Source organism: Phocoena phocoena, chromosome X, assembly GCF_963924675.1.
Source record: "Phocoena phocoena chromosome X, mPhoPho1.1, whole genome shotgun sequence".
Taxonomy (NCBI): Eukaryota; Metazoa; Chordata; class Mammalia; order Artiodactyla; family Phocoenidae; genus Phocoena; species Phocoena phocoena.
In genome coordinates, this window is record NC_089240.1 from 97,519,361 (window position 1) to 97,531,338 (window position 11,978).

Consider the following 11,978-nt stretch of genomic DNA (forward strand, 5'->3'; position numbering starts at 1 on the left):
AACTAAAATAGAATACTAAGTTAAGTAATTGAGACAAATATATCCATACTCAAAAACTTAGCTTGCACAGTCCCTTCATACAGACATTCTAAGTCTGTAAATTTAAGTTTTAAAGCAGGTGGAAGCTCTTCAGTGGCGACTTAACAGACGCCATAAAATGTAGAAAACTGAAGTACTGTATTAGTGTATCTAGAAATTTTGTGTAAAGAATTCCAGAAACCATACCAAACCTTGGGCCAATTACTGAAAGCCGGAAATCTCACTGTGGATCCTCTCGTAAATGTGTGTGGCGGTACACTTCACAGTCCACACAACACGAACATGTTGAAATCAGTATTTTTGTGCTGACCCAAACCTGACCCAATACAAAATCTCTCATACCAGAAATTTAATATTTCCGATAGCCAGATTGCTCTCTCATTTCTTTTTCACCTTTCTGTGCCTTTCATATGTTCTTCCAGTTGGTTAATCATTAATTAATATTTAATGAGCCTTTTTCCCAGTGCCAATTCCTTCTCTGCTAGTGTAGCCTTTAGGCAGTATATGAACTCCCCTCTTCTGCCCATTCAAGAAGCGCCGGCACTCACTATAGGTTAATTTCTCTAAGGAAATTCATAATAGCAGATGAAGTGAGGGTTCCTTGACAAGATCATTCGATTTTCAGGCCACTCTTTTTTTTTGGCCGCGCCCTGAGGCATGCGGGATCTTAGTTCCCTGACCAGGAATGGAACACGTACCTCCTGCATTGGGAGTCTTAACCACTGGACTGCCAGGGAAGTCCCAGGCCACTCTTAATTTAGCAACTTTCGTAGTGAATATAAAATGAGAAGTAAGTGAACCAATTTTTAATTCTTAAAAAACTTTCCAAGCACACATTTCCTGAACAAAATTGTTGTGACTGAAACAGGAAAGGGCTTAGCCTTTCTCTTCTACAGCTGTGCCACAAGCCAGTCTCTTGACCTGACCCTGGAGAATCCGTCAAACTCTGGTCCTTGGAGCTGATTTTGGACCTGGAGTGAGCCAAAGGATTGGAATGCACAATAAGGAGGGGAAACCTCCGCGTGTATTAATGAAAGAGGTCAATTATGACACAGAGGCCAAGAAGAAGAAAGGGTCCTCTGGGAAGCAGGAGCATGTCTCCGAGTTTTCTCTGGTGAAAGGAGACTGATGAAAATTGACATCCATTTCCAGTCAAACGAGTGGGAACCACGTTATTTCCAACTTCCCTTCCCACCTCCACCTCTCATTCCTTTCCGCCTGGACAAACAGACCAGACAGGTGATTTGGGTCAACAATTTACTTGGGCACGAAGCCAAAAACATGAGAACCTCGTCCTGTCCATATATCTGCTCCCTAGACCTCGTTGGAAAGGGAAGATTGCTGAGGTTTTCCCTCTGCGTTGTTCCGCACGCAGGCTGATTGGAGCAGAAGAAACTAAGTACTAGTATTACTAGTCCCTTCCCATGCCGAGATTCTCTTTACGACTCGGTGTTGAAACTGTACTCTCCAGAGACTTAAATAGGGGCTTGGTGACGTTCAAACTCTCGCTCCAACATTCCCATCTCTTCGTTTATTCCATACGATTTTTTGGAACGTGGTTCCCGAGCCAGGCTCTGAGGACTTCTAATCTCTTCATAGCCAGGGAGGAGAAGAAACAAGAGCGGAGGACCAATCTCCGCTCCCAGCCGCAGAGTTACAGTCCCCATCCGTCCAGGGCGCCCATCCCGGTGCCTATTCTCCCAACTCCCCACCCAGTTGATGTGACAGGCTCGTGGCCCAATCCTCTTCCTGGTTCCCAGCTGACTGCTAGCACCACCGGAGCCAATGGCGGCGGCCGAGGGGCGGAGGGGGCTGGCAGGAGGGGTGGGAGCGCTGGCTTTAGAACCACAGCCGCAAAAATTCCGAGCGGCAGAAGTTGTCTGAGTGCGTCGGTTGGAGGCTGTCTGGCCAGATCCGGTACTCTTGCGACTTTATGTAAGTGCTCTGCAGGCGCGGGAGGGCACTAGGGGAGCGGGATCCCTGGGCGTGGGCATGAGTGGGTCCAGGAGAGAGCATCTCCGGGAACCTCGGCAGGAACGTGCCTGGCACGGGAGGCGGGGGGCTGAGAGGGAGGCTGCAGAAATTTCTGTCCTAGACCTTGGGCGCCAAAGCGGTCGTTCGCATCAAGGACGGGTGGGAGTGACCGAGTGTGTTCCCCACGACCACCGCCCGCCGCAAACACGTTTTCTGCTTTTCACTGGAGAGATGGTGCTTTCTCACTAGTTGCTCTTAACTTGTAGCCAAACTTGGGCTGGAGTCCTTGACGCCAGCCCTTGCCCTTCTCCCCTTCCGTGGCGGCGGCCCCGAAGTGGAAACCAAGCGCCTAACTTCCCTCTGTCGTCCTTCTTCAGCTACTGCCACCCTCCTCCCCCCCTCCTCCGCCGGCTCCGGACTCAGGAAATCCCGGAGCCGGTCGCCGGCGACGCCTCCAGCCCCCGCTCGCCCTCCTCGGGTGACCTCACGGGCTCACCCCGGCCCCCGGGCTCCACGGGGTGCGGTGGCCCAGGGAAGGAACGAGGCTCTGATTGCCTGCCTGCCGCCTGCTTCCCTTACCATTAGCGAGCGAATCGCTATCGCACCGCGTCTCCCTATGAGTAAGCACTTTTTTCCTTTCTGTAGCAGGACATCTCCGGGCCATTAGGGCAGTACGTTTCCGTTCTCCTCTCCTCAGATCCCGAGCCGCCTGTCTGCTCCCTTCTCAGCTCCTCTGGCTCTGCAGCCTCGAGCGCGTGGTCGGGGCAGCAGCCGCCCCGCACCTCCCGGGGCTCCTCTGGAGGCAGAGCCGAAGGGGCGGGGGGCGAGGGCAACATCCCCTCCTCCCACAGAGCTGCACTTGCCGGTGTTTACATTTCCCGACTCGCAGTACTTAGCGGTCTAATGAGAGGCCGGGGGACGCCGACCACCCCCGCCCGGGCTTCTCGCCAGTCCCAGAGTTGCCGCCGCCGCTGCTGCTACTTGCTCTGATGTGCTGGCGGCTCCGACGGCCAGGCTCCAGGGCAGAAGATCCCAACCTGGGAGGTGGAGTGGGCTTAATGCTTTCTGACATTTCCTGTACGCGACGCAAATTCTTGCTCCACACCCTATCTGCACAACATGCCGGGTGGTACTCAAGGTTGAGTTTAGAACTAACTGGGTTGGAGAGCCTCGCCGTTTAGGATCAGATAGACGGGATGCTCGGGGTGCCCGACCTGTTACCAGGGATGGGGGGTGGGGAAGAGAGCCTGGCTGACTGCACAGGAGGTAGAAAACCTAGGTGAAATTAAAAACTACTGAGACGTAAGCGCACACTCCACTTTACAGGATGTCACAGTGTATTTGGGAGCTTAAACTTGATCCTGAAGATCCAATTTACAGTGAATTCCAACATAGTGGCCGAAGCCCCACATATGTCAATTGGCATCACGTGCCCCAAGTCTCTGATGCCCCTAGGGTAGTGGTCACATGACTTCTTTTGACTTTAAAACTGGAATGTAATGGCTGAAGTTCATTTTCCCAAAACTACCGTGACAAAAAAGAGGAGGGGGCGGTGTGAACTAGCCTCTACTCAAGGGAGTTCTACTTGGATTTGGATGAGGGGAACAGAAAGGGAATTTGGTGTTCAGATTTTATCCAAAATAAAAAACAGAAGCTGTTTTTAAAATAAGTGCTTGAAATATGTTTGTGCTGGGATATATATCTCCCCTGTGGCCCTTCAATCTAGTTATGGCTTTTCTAAATTTAAAAAATCTTACTAATTATTTTCTAGAAAAATCGCCCATTTATTCATGCCCTATTTCATCCCTAAATGATAGATTTGAAGCCATATCCCATAAGATAGTGTTTTTTAAAAAATTAGGCTTTGTCCATGTCCCTGGGTCTGGCCTATATTCCAGTTGAACTGTTCTCTATATTAGGCATCTGCTTGAAGGTGGTGGATAATCTCTTGGCTAAAATTAACCATCAGTTATTGTGGTTTGAAATTAATTGGATCAGAAATCAGGCAGGAAAACAGTGGACACTAAATTTAACAAATCGAGCTAGTTGGGTTTTTACCTGTCAGTACTTTAGTAGGATAATGAGAGGCCACAGAAACAACTCCCATAATGACCAATACCCACCCAAGTGGCCCAAGTTAAGGTTGCTGTTGGAAAAACATGGCAGTTTTTGCTATTCAGATTATATACTGCAGAGTGTAGAAATGGGCAGAGGAATCTCTGAGGTTGAGAGTTTAAAAGCTTTACTTATTTACAAAAATGGATCCAGTTGATACGTATTCAGTCTTGAAAACAACTAGGGCAGCTAAAAATGAAACTGGGAATATTTAAGAGATTTTGGCTTTGTATGCTTCAGCCAAAAATCCTTGTCTACTTACTGCAGCAACCTCTGAATGACTTGAGCACTACATTTTCATGCTGTGCATGGGTTTCTGAGCCTAAAAACTAGAACAACTTTAAAGCACATAGTTCTGACCACAAGGCTAGCCTTGCGGCACAGATTAGCTGGAAGTGGACTCAAACTGCACCTGAGTTAATTGGAGTTAACTACACTGGGAGATAGACCCCCCTAGTGGAAGAGAGGTGATAATATAATTTTAGATGGAACTCCTAACAAATATTTAACCTTAAAAAAAGAAGAGCACAACTATCCAACGAGGTTAAAGTGGTAGGGGGATAAGTTCTTTTTTTTTTTTTTTTTTTTTTTATCTTTGCAGTACGCGCCACCAGGGAAGCCCCAATAAGTTCTTTTTAAAATAGTATTAACTCATGTCAAAACAGGGTCCTCACTAGGCTCTCCAACCAGTCTTTCATTGTCTCGGTGTGTCCACTCATTTACAACTACTGACTTCATTTTTTAGTCATATGATCTAATGAACCCAGGCTCTCATTAAAATTAGAGGATTATGAGTCTAATTCTTAATTTCTACAATTAGATCTAGAAAGTTATCAGACTCTTTACCTGGGGTGGGAGAGCCAAATAAATTATGCTCTGCCTTGATTTAACACAGACAATCAACACTGAGGTCCAAGGTCTCTAGTCTAGTCTGATGCCATCATTTAGAGTCAATTGCTAAAAATGTCTAGGCTCAATGCATTTTGGGTAGAAGGATTAATTATGACTAGTGAGTAATATTTGGGTTGAGATTAAGTCTCTTCTACCAATGGTTACAAGCACATTAGACTTGACTGTGACTGTTTATACTGGCAGAATGTCAATATCCAGGGCACTATTAGGAACCCCATGCAATTTTGCTCCTAGGCAAACAGCGTGACTGTTACAGAAAAGAAGGGGGTAGTAACTTGGCGGTGGTGCCTGAGCACTAAGGAGATTCTGTATGGTGAAACTGATGACAAAAGGAAGAAAATTCACTTGCCATTTTTCCATATTCTGTTTTAAGCATTTCTACTTGCCTTTCCAAGAAATTTACTGACATAATATTCTTAGCACATAAGATAAATGCATGAATTTGCTATTGCTGTAATCTAGGTGGAATGGATATGCCAAACTGTTTGTTTTTGCTGTTTAGTACAGATTCCAAAAGTAGCTGGTATAAAATTGAAAACGAACATCTATCAATACATGAAAACTTGGGTAACTGTTTTTGGAATCATTTTGTACTTGCTCATATGCTCTTTTGGTGAAAAGTAATCCAGAGGGGGAAAGTTTAATCTGTGAAAATAATAAAACTCAGTTTAGAAGAAAACAGCTAGATCATGTTTTGAGTCTGTAGTTATTCTAGAGAGTGACACACCATATGATGTATGTTCATTGTGTTGGAGGTTTCAAAAGTTTTTTGGATACATTATACTGTTGGAAGGTCTTTTAGATACCAGTGGTCACGACTAGCTGTTTTTAGTGATGAGAGCTTTGGTTAAAATTATGGCCTAGAAACATAAAAAACTGTCTGATCACGAAATGTCAGTCTCAGGAGAAGATCTGATAATACTTGGGCCAATGGTAGTTATGGAGGTGAGACAGTTTCCAAAAATTCAATATGCTTAATAACATTGAATTTGCTCTAAGCACTTGAAAGATAAATATTGGTGAGTATAAACTGTTTTAGGGATGAAAAAGCATTGCTGTTAAATGAAAATTACAATGCTAAGGGGGACGTATGTTGGACTTGCTTCAGAAGAACTAGATTCTAGACATGGCTCTGCCACTGACTCATAGTTTGACCTTGAGAAAGTCACTTAAGATTATTATATTGATAATTAACATTGAGTACATACGTGTGCCAGACACCACGCATTTTCTCAATTATAAAATGAGGGCATGGCTCAAGGATTTTGGTTTGCTGGGATTTTTTTTCTTTTGTAAGATATATCTTTTATATAGATATAGTCTGGCTTATTTCAGTTATATTTATCAGTTGATTTTTTTTCCAATTTTAATGCAACTATATTGAACCAAGCTAAATACCTTGTAGGCAAATTGGTGACTCTCCAGTCACCAGTGGCTTATTCCGTGACTAATGTTATTTCTTTAAAATATAGAGGTACCATTTATATCATTCCTTATCAAGGATTTCTGGCACATTAAACTTACTGATTTTATATTATGACAAAGCTTAATTTCTCTTAACGGTCTAGAAATTTGTTTGATGATAAGGAGGTAGTGTTGTTTATTGGAAAAGGCATTGAGTGTGGACTCCAGCATCTTTTAGGCTTCTACAGTTTGCACAGACAGGCCATCTTCAGTAAATCATGGAAGTTCTCTGTTTTCATATCTGGATTTTACTTTATTTGTAAGCCATCTGTTTTCAATCTGTCTATTTCACAGGCATGCTGAAAGGATAAATGAGCTATGTAAGCCTTGGTTCTTCAGCAGACAGGTGCTATATAAATTCAAAGTATTGTAGTAGTATATCATAGAAACGCTAAAGCTTTAATAAGAGTTTACAGAAATGGTAGAATTCTCATCACTTAAGCCTTGCCACATTTTTACTTGTCTGTAAATGTTCTCCAGCCATCCACTTTTACAAGCTAAGAAGAAATAAAGCCAGACATAATGTAATGAAAAATAAGAGAAATGGTTGATAACAAGAGAATAAAAACCTATATGTGTAATACTTTCTTATAATTTTTTTCCCTCAAATATTGTGCCAGGTAGCCTGTAAAAGCCATTAACGTGGTGGTGGTTTTTTTTTTTAACCTTTCCCAAGTAACTACTGAGCAGTATTTTGGCGTTCATTGGTAATGGTTACAAAATACTTTGGCTTATCATACTTCATTCTTAGTTTTGTGATTGCCCGTAATAGGAGGTTTTGTGTAAAATTACGCATGAAAAATCAAATGTTTCTCCTTATAATTGCACATGCAGATATGGAAAAGTGCATAATGGAGGAGATAAACTTATGTTTAAGTGGTGTGCCATCATTAACACAGAAAAGGTGAGAAGTTAATGCAGGTCTTCATTTGAAAAACAAACATGTTGGGCTAGATGACTTGTGAGGGGTCATTTTCTTTTCTTTTTTGGCTGCATCGGGTCTTCGTTGCTGTGCGTGGGCTTTTTCTAGTTGCGGCGAGCAGGGGTTACTCTTTGTTGCAGTGCAGGCTTCAGTAGTTGTGGCACACAGGCTCAGTAGTGGTGGCTCACAGGCTGTAGAGTGCAGGCTCAGTAGTTGTGGCACACGGGCTCAGTTGCTCCGTGGCATGTGGGATCTTCCCGGACCAGGGCTCGAACCTGTGTCCCCTGCATTGGCAGGCGGATTCTTAACCACTGCGCCACCAGGGAAGCCCCTTAGGGGTTATTTTCAACCCCCACCCTCAAAACTATTAACTTGGAATTAATTTTCACTGTGTATTGTCATCTTGCCAATTACATGATAGTTCTTTAACTCTGTCATTCTTTGTGTTATTATGCATTTTTATTTTGTTAAAATTATGTTTGCTAACATTTGTTAAGATAGCATTTGTGAAGTGATAGCACTTCATGAAAATGGAATAAGCAGAAAGCCTTGAGTTAAAGGACTTTTGAAATAACCTGATATCCTATGACTAGTTCTGAAGAGAAGTTTCTCTTTGTTAAAAGAAATCATTTTCTTTTATAAAATCTGACCTCTTCTTTCTACCATCTCTGTTTTAAAAGATCAAATAGCAAATCATTTTTTTGTAATCTTGTAACCCATATATTGAAAATACAACTCTGATTCTCTTAAGCTGTTTTAAATTTATATGTATACATAATACTTGTTTACATAAAAAGTATATATATAAAATTTTACTTTCTATAAAATAGAATTTGAGAGGGCAGCATAATAGCTTTGAATATTCATATTATTGCATTCTACATTATATGCTCTAATTACATAGTGTTGCTCTCAGATTGACATTCTGCTATTGACACTGAATAATACATTGTCCTTTATAGACGAATGTAATTTTTAAGCTTTTTTTCCTGTATTTCTTTACTTGCTTGCATATTCCCATTTTTGCCATTTCTTATTGTTGTTTTTGACATCTTGGTGCTTGTATATCAGGTGGGGGAGAATGACCATTTAAGATTGTTTTCTCAGAGGTGAAAATGATAAGACATGATTCCTAGGGTATATCCTATTGCTATAATAGTCAATAGGTATATTTAGTTAATCTGCTGGAAAAGTGTCTTAAGTAGTGTGTACTTAGGATATTTTTTAATCAGTTTACTTTGGATTAAAAAAATACAAGACCACCTTAAAAATATGAGAAGACTCCAGCCGTCGCCGCCGCCGGGGGGAGGAGAGCCATGATCCAAAGGAACCAGAACAGTTGAGAAAACTGTTTATTGGTGGTCTGAGCTTTGAAACTACAGATGATAGCTTAAGAGAACATTTTGAGAAATGGGGCACACTTACAGATTGTGTGGTGATGAGAGACCCCCAAACAAAACGTTCCAGGGGCTTTGGTTTTGTTACTTACTCTTGTGTTGAAGAGGTGGATGCAGCAATGTGTGCTCGACCACACAAGGTTGATGGGCGTGTAGTGGAACCAAAGAGAGCTGTTTCTAGAGAGGATTCTGTAAAGCCTGGTGCCCATCTAACAGTGAAGAAAATTTTTGTTGGTATTAAAGAAGCTACAGAAGAATATAATTTGAGAGACTACTTTGAAAAGTATGGCAAGATTGAAACCATAGAGGTTATGGAAGACAGGCAGAGTGGAAAAAAGGGAGGATTTGCTTTTGTAACTTTTGATGATCATGATACAGTTGATAAAATTGTTGTTCAGAAATACCACACTCTTAATGGGCATAATTGTGAAGTGAAAAAGGCCCTTTCTAAACAAGAAATGCAATCTGCTGGATCACAAAGAGGTCATGGAGGTGGATCTGGCAACTTTATGGGTCGTGGAGGAAACTTTGGAGGTGGTGGAGGTAACTTGGGCTGTGGTGGAAACTTTGGTGGAAGAGGAGGCTATGGTGGTGGAGGTGGTGGCAGCAGAGGTAGTTATGGAGGAGGTGATGGTGGATATAATGGATTTGGAGGCAACGGTGGTAACTATGGTGGTGGTCCTGGTTACAGTAGTAGAGGAGGCTATGGTGGTGGTGGACCAGGATATGGAAACCAAGGTGGTGGATATGGTGGCGGTGGTGGAGGATATGATGGTTACAATGAAGGAGGAAATTTTGGAGGTAACTATGGTGGTGGTGGGAGCTATAATGATTTTGGAAATTATAGTGGACAACAGCATTCAAATTATGGACCCATGAAGGGGGGCAGTTTTGGTGGAAGAAGCTCGGGAAGTCCCTATGGTGGTGGTTATGGATCTGGTGGTGGAAGTGGTGGATATGGTAGCAGAAGGTTCTAAAAACTCAGAAGAAAAGGGCTACAGTTCTTAGCAGGAGAGAGAGCGAGGAGTTGTCAGGAAAGCTGCAGGTTACTTTGAGACAGTCGTCCCAAATGCATTAGAGGAACTGTAAAAATCTGCCACAGAAGGAACGATGATCCATAGTCAGAAAAGTTCCTGCAGCTTAAACAGGAAACCCTTCTTGTTCAGGACTGTCATAGCCACAGTTTGCAAAAAGTGCAGCTATTGATTAATGCAATGTAGTGTCAATTAGATGTACATTCCTGAGGTCTTTTATCTGTTGTAGCTTTGTCTTTTTATTACATCAGGTATATTGCCCTGTAAATTGTGGTAGTGGTACCAGGAATAAAAAATTAAGGAACTTTTAACTTTTCAAAAAAAAATATATGAGAAGAAAACAAAAGGGTTTATAAAGAAGAAAAATAAAAATTACTCATAATTGTACCACCTGTTCATATTTTTCATCTGTTTCCTGTGTAGAACGTTAGATATTTTAAAAATTGGGATCATACTGTATATACTGTTTGTATCCAATTCTTTTAACTTACATTATGAACATGTTTTTCATGTAATCAGACATTTTTGAAAATATTTAAAATTACTGCATGATATTCTATATAATGGATATTTCATAATTTATTTCGCTAATTCCAGGTTGTTGGAAGTTTTTGTTCTTTCCATATCTTATAGATAATGCTTCAGTGAACACCCTGGGGCAAAAACCATTTCATGACTCTGATTATTTCTTTGAGATAAATATTTAGAAGAGAAATTGCAAAGATTTTTGTTTTAAAGATGAATTCCTTTGACAATCTCTGAAATTTAAACATTGGTGTAAGCAAAAAGAGCCTTGATTTCAAACAGCGGCTCTCAAAAAAAAAAATCTGTTCTTTATATAGTGTTTCATATGGAGCTGGTTTAGGTAAAGTATATGTCTTGGAAATATTTTGGTTTCCTCTGATCTAGTTAGCAGGTGCAAAGGAGGATGAAGTAGAATCCTGTGGGGTGTACAATCATAGGAAGTTCTATTTTTTGAAACTGAACTGTTAATTGGGGAAGGGAGACAGGTTTGTATTTAATTAGCCTTTAGATTTCAGATTGCTGTAAAACTCAGTTCAAGTACAGAAAGCTTACTTGTGACCATAAACTTTCAGTATCATGAAGAGACTTTTAATCCTGAAGTTGGTTAAATGGCTGTATATATATAAAGATATATATTTATATATTCTTTTTCAGCTTCTTTGCCATTATAGGTTATTACAAGATATTGAGTGTAGTTCCCTGTGCTATATATACAGTGGGTCCTTGTTGGTTATCTATTTTATATATAGAGTGTATGTATGTTAATCCCAAGCTTCTAATTTAACCCCCCCTTCCCCTTTGGTAACCATAAGCTTGTTTTCTATATCTGTGGAGTTACCATATTACCCAGCAATCCCACTCCTGGGCATATATCCAGAAAAGACGAAAACCCTAATTTGAAAAGATACATGCACCTCAATGTTCATAGCAGCTCTATATACAATAGCCAAGGCATGGAAGCTACCTAAATGTCCATGACAGATGAATGGATAAAGAAGATGTGGTACATATACACAAGGGAATATTACTCAGCCATAAAAAAAGCATGAAATAATGCCATTTGCAGCAATATGGATGGACCTAGAGGTTATCATACTGAGTGAAGTAAGTCAGACAAAGACAAATATCATATATCACTTATATGTGCAATCTAAAAAAGTGATACGAATGAATTTATTTACAAAACAGAAATAGACTCACAGACATAGAAATGGCTGTGTTTGTTGATAGGCTTCTTTATCTCAGGCTGTCAGCCTCTTGAAGTACAGCCACTCCTCGGAGATACTTCAGTTGGTTGCAGACTATCGCAATAGAGCGAGTCACATCAATTTTTTTGGCTTCCCAGTGCTTATAAAAGTTATGTTTACACTATACTGTAGTCTATTAAGTGTGTGATAGCATTACATCTAAAAAAATGTACATAATTTAAAATACTTTATTGTTTAAAAAATGCCAATTTTCATCTGAGCCTTCAGTGTGTCCTAGTAACGTCGAAGATCCCTGATCACCAATCATTATAACAAATATAATGATAATGAAAAAGTTTCCAATGTGGTGAGAATTACCAAAACGTGACACAGACACAAAGTGAGAAAA

General features: G+C 41.2%; 1 protein-coding gene across 2 annotated transcripts; it reads left to right on the top strand.

Moving 5' to 3' along the window:
- The first annotated feature begins 1,045 nt into the window (after nucleotides 1–1,045).
- LOC136142538 (heterogeneous nuclear ribonucleoprotein A3-like) lies at nucleotides 1,046–9,800 on the top strand. Of its 2 annotated transcripts, XM_065900769.1 has the most exons (2): nucleotides 1,046–1,063; nucleotides 8,754–9,800. In XM_065900769.1, the coding sequence occupies exon 2, from the start codon at nucleotides 8,865–8,867 to the stop codon at nucleotides 9,798–9,800; it is 936 nt and encodes a 311-aa protein (XP_065756841.1). In that variant the 5' UTR covers nucleotides 1,046–1,063; nucleotides 8,754–8,864. The 2 variants fall into 2 exon arrangements, with proteins under 2 accessions (XP_065756841.1, XP_065756840.1); XM_065900768.1 differs by lacking the exon at nucleotides 1,046–1,063 and having other exon boundaries at nucleotides 8,718–9,800.
- Nucleotides 9,801–11,978: the final 2,178 nt, after the last annotated feature.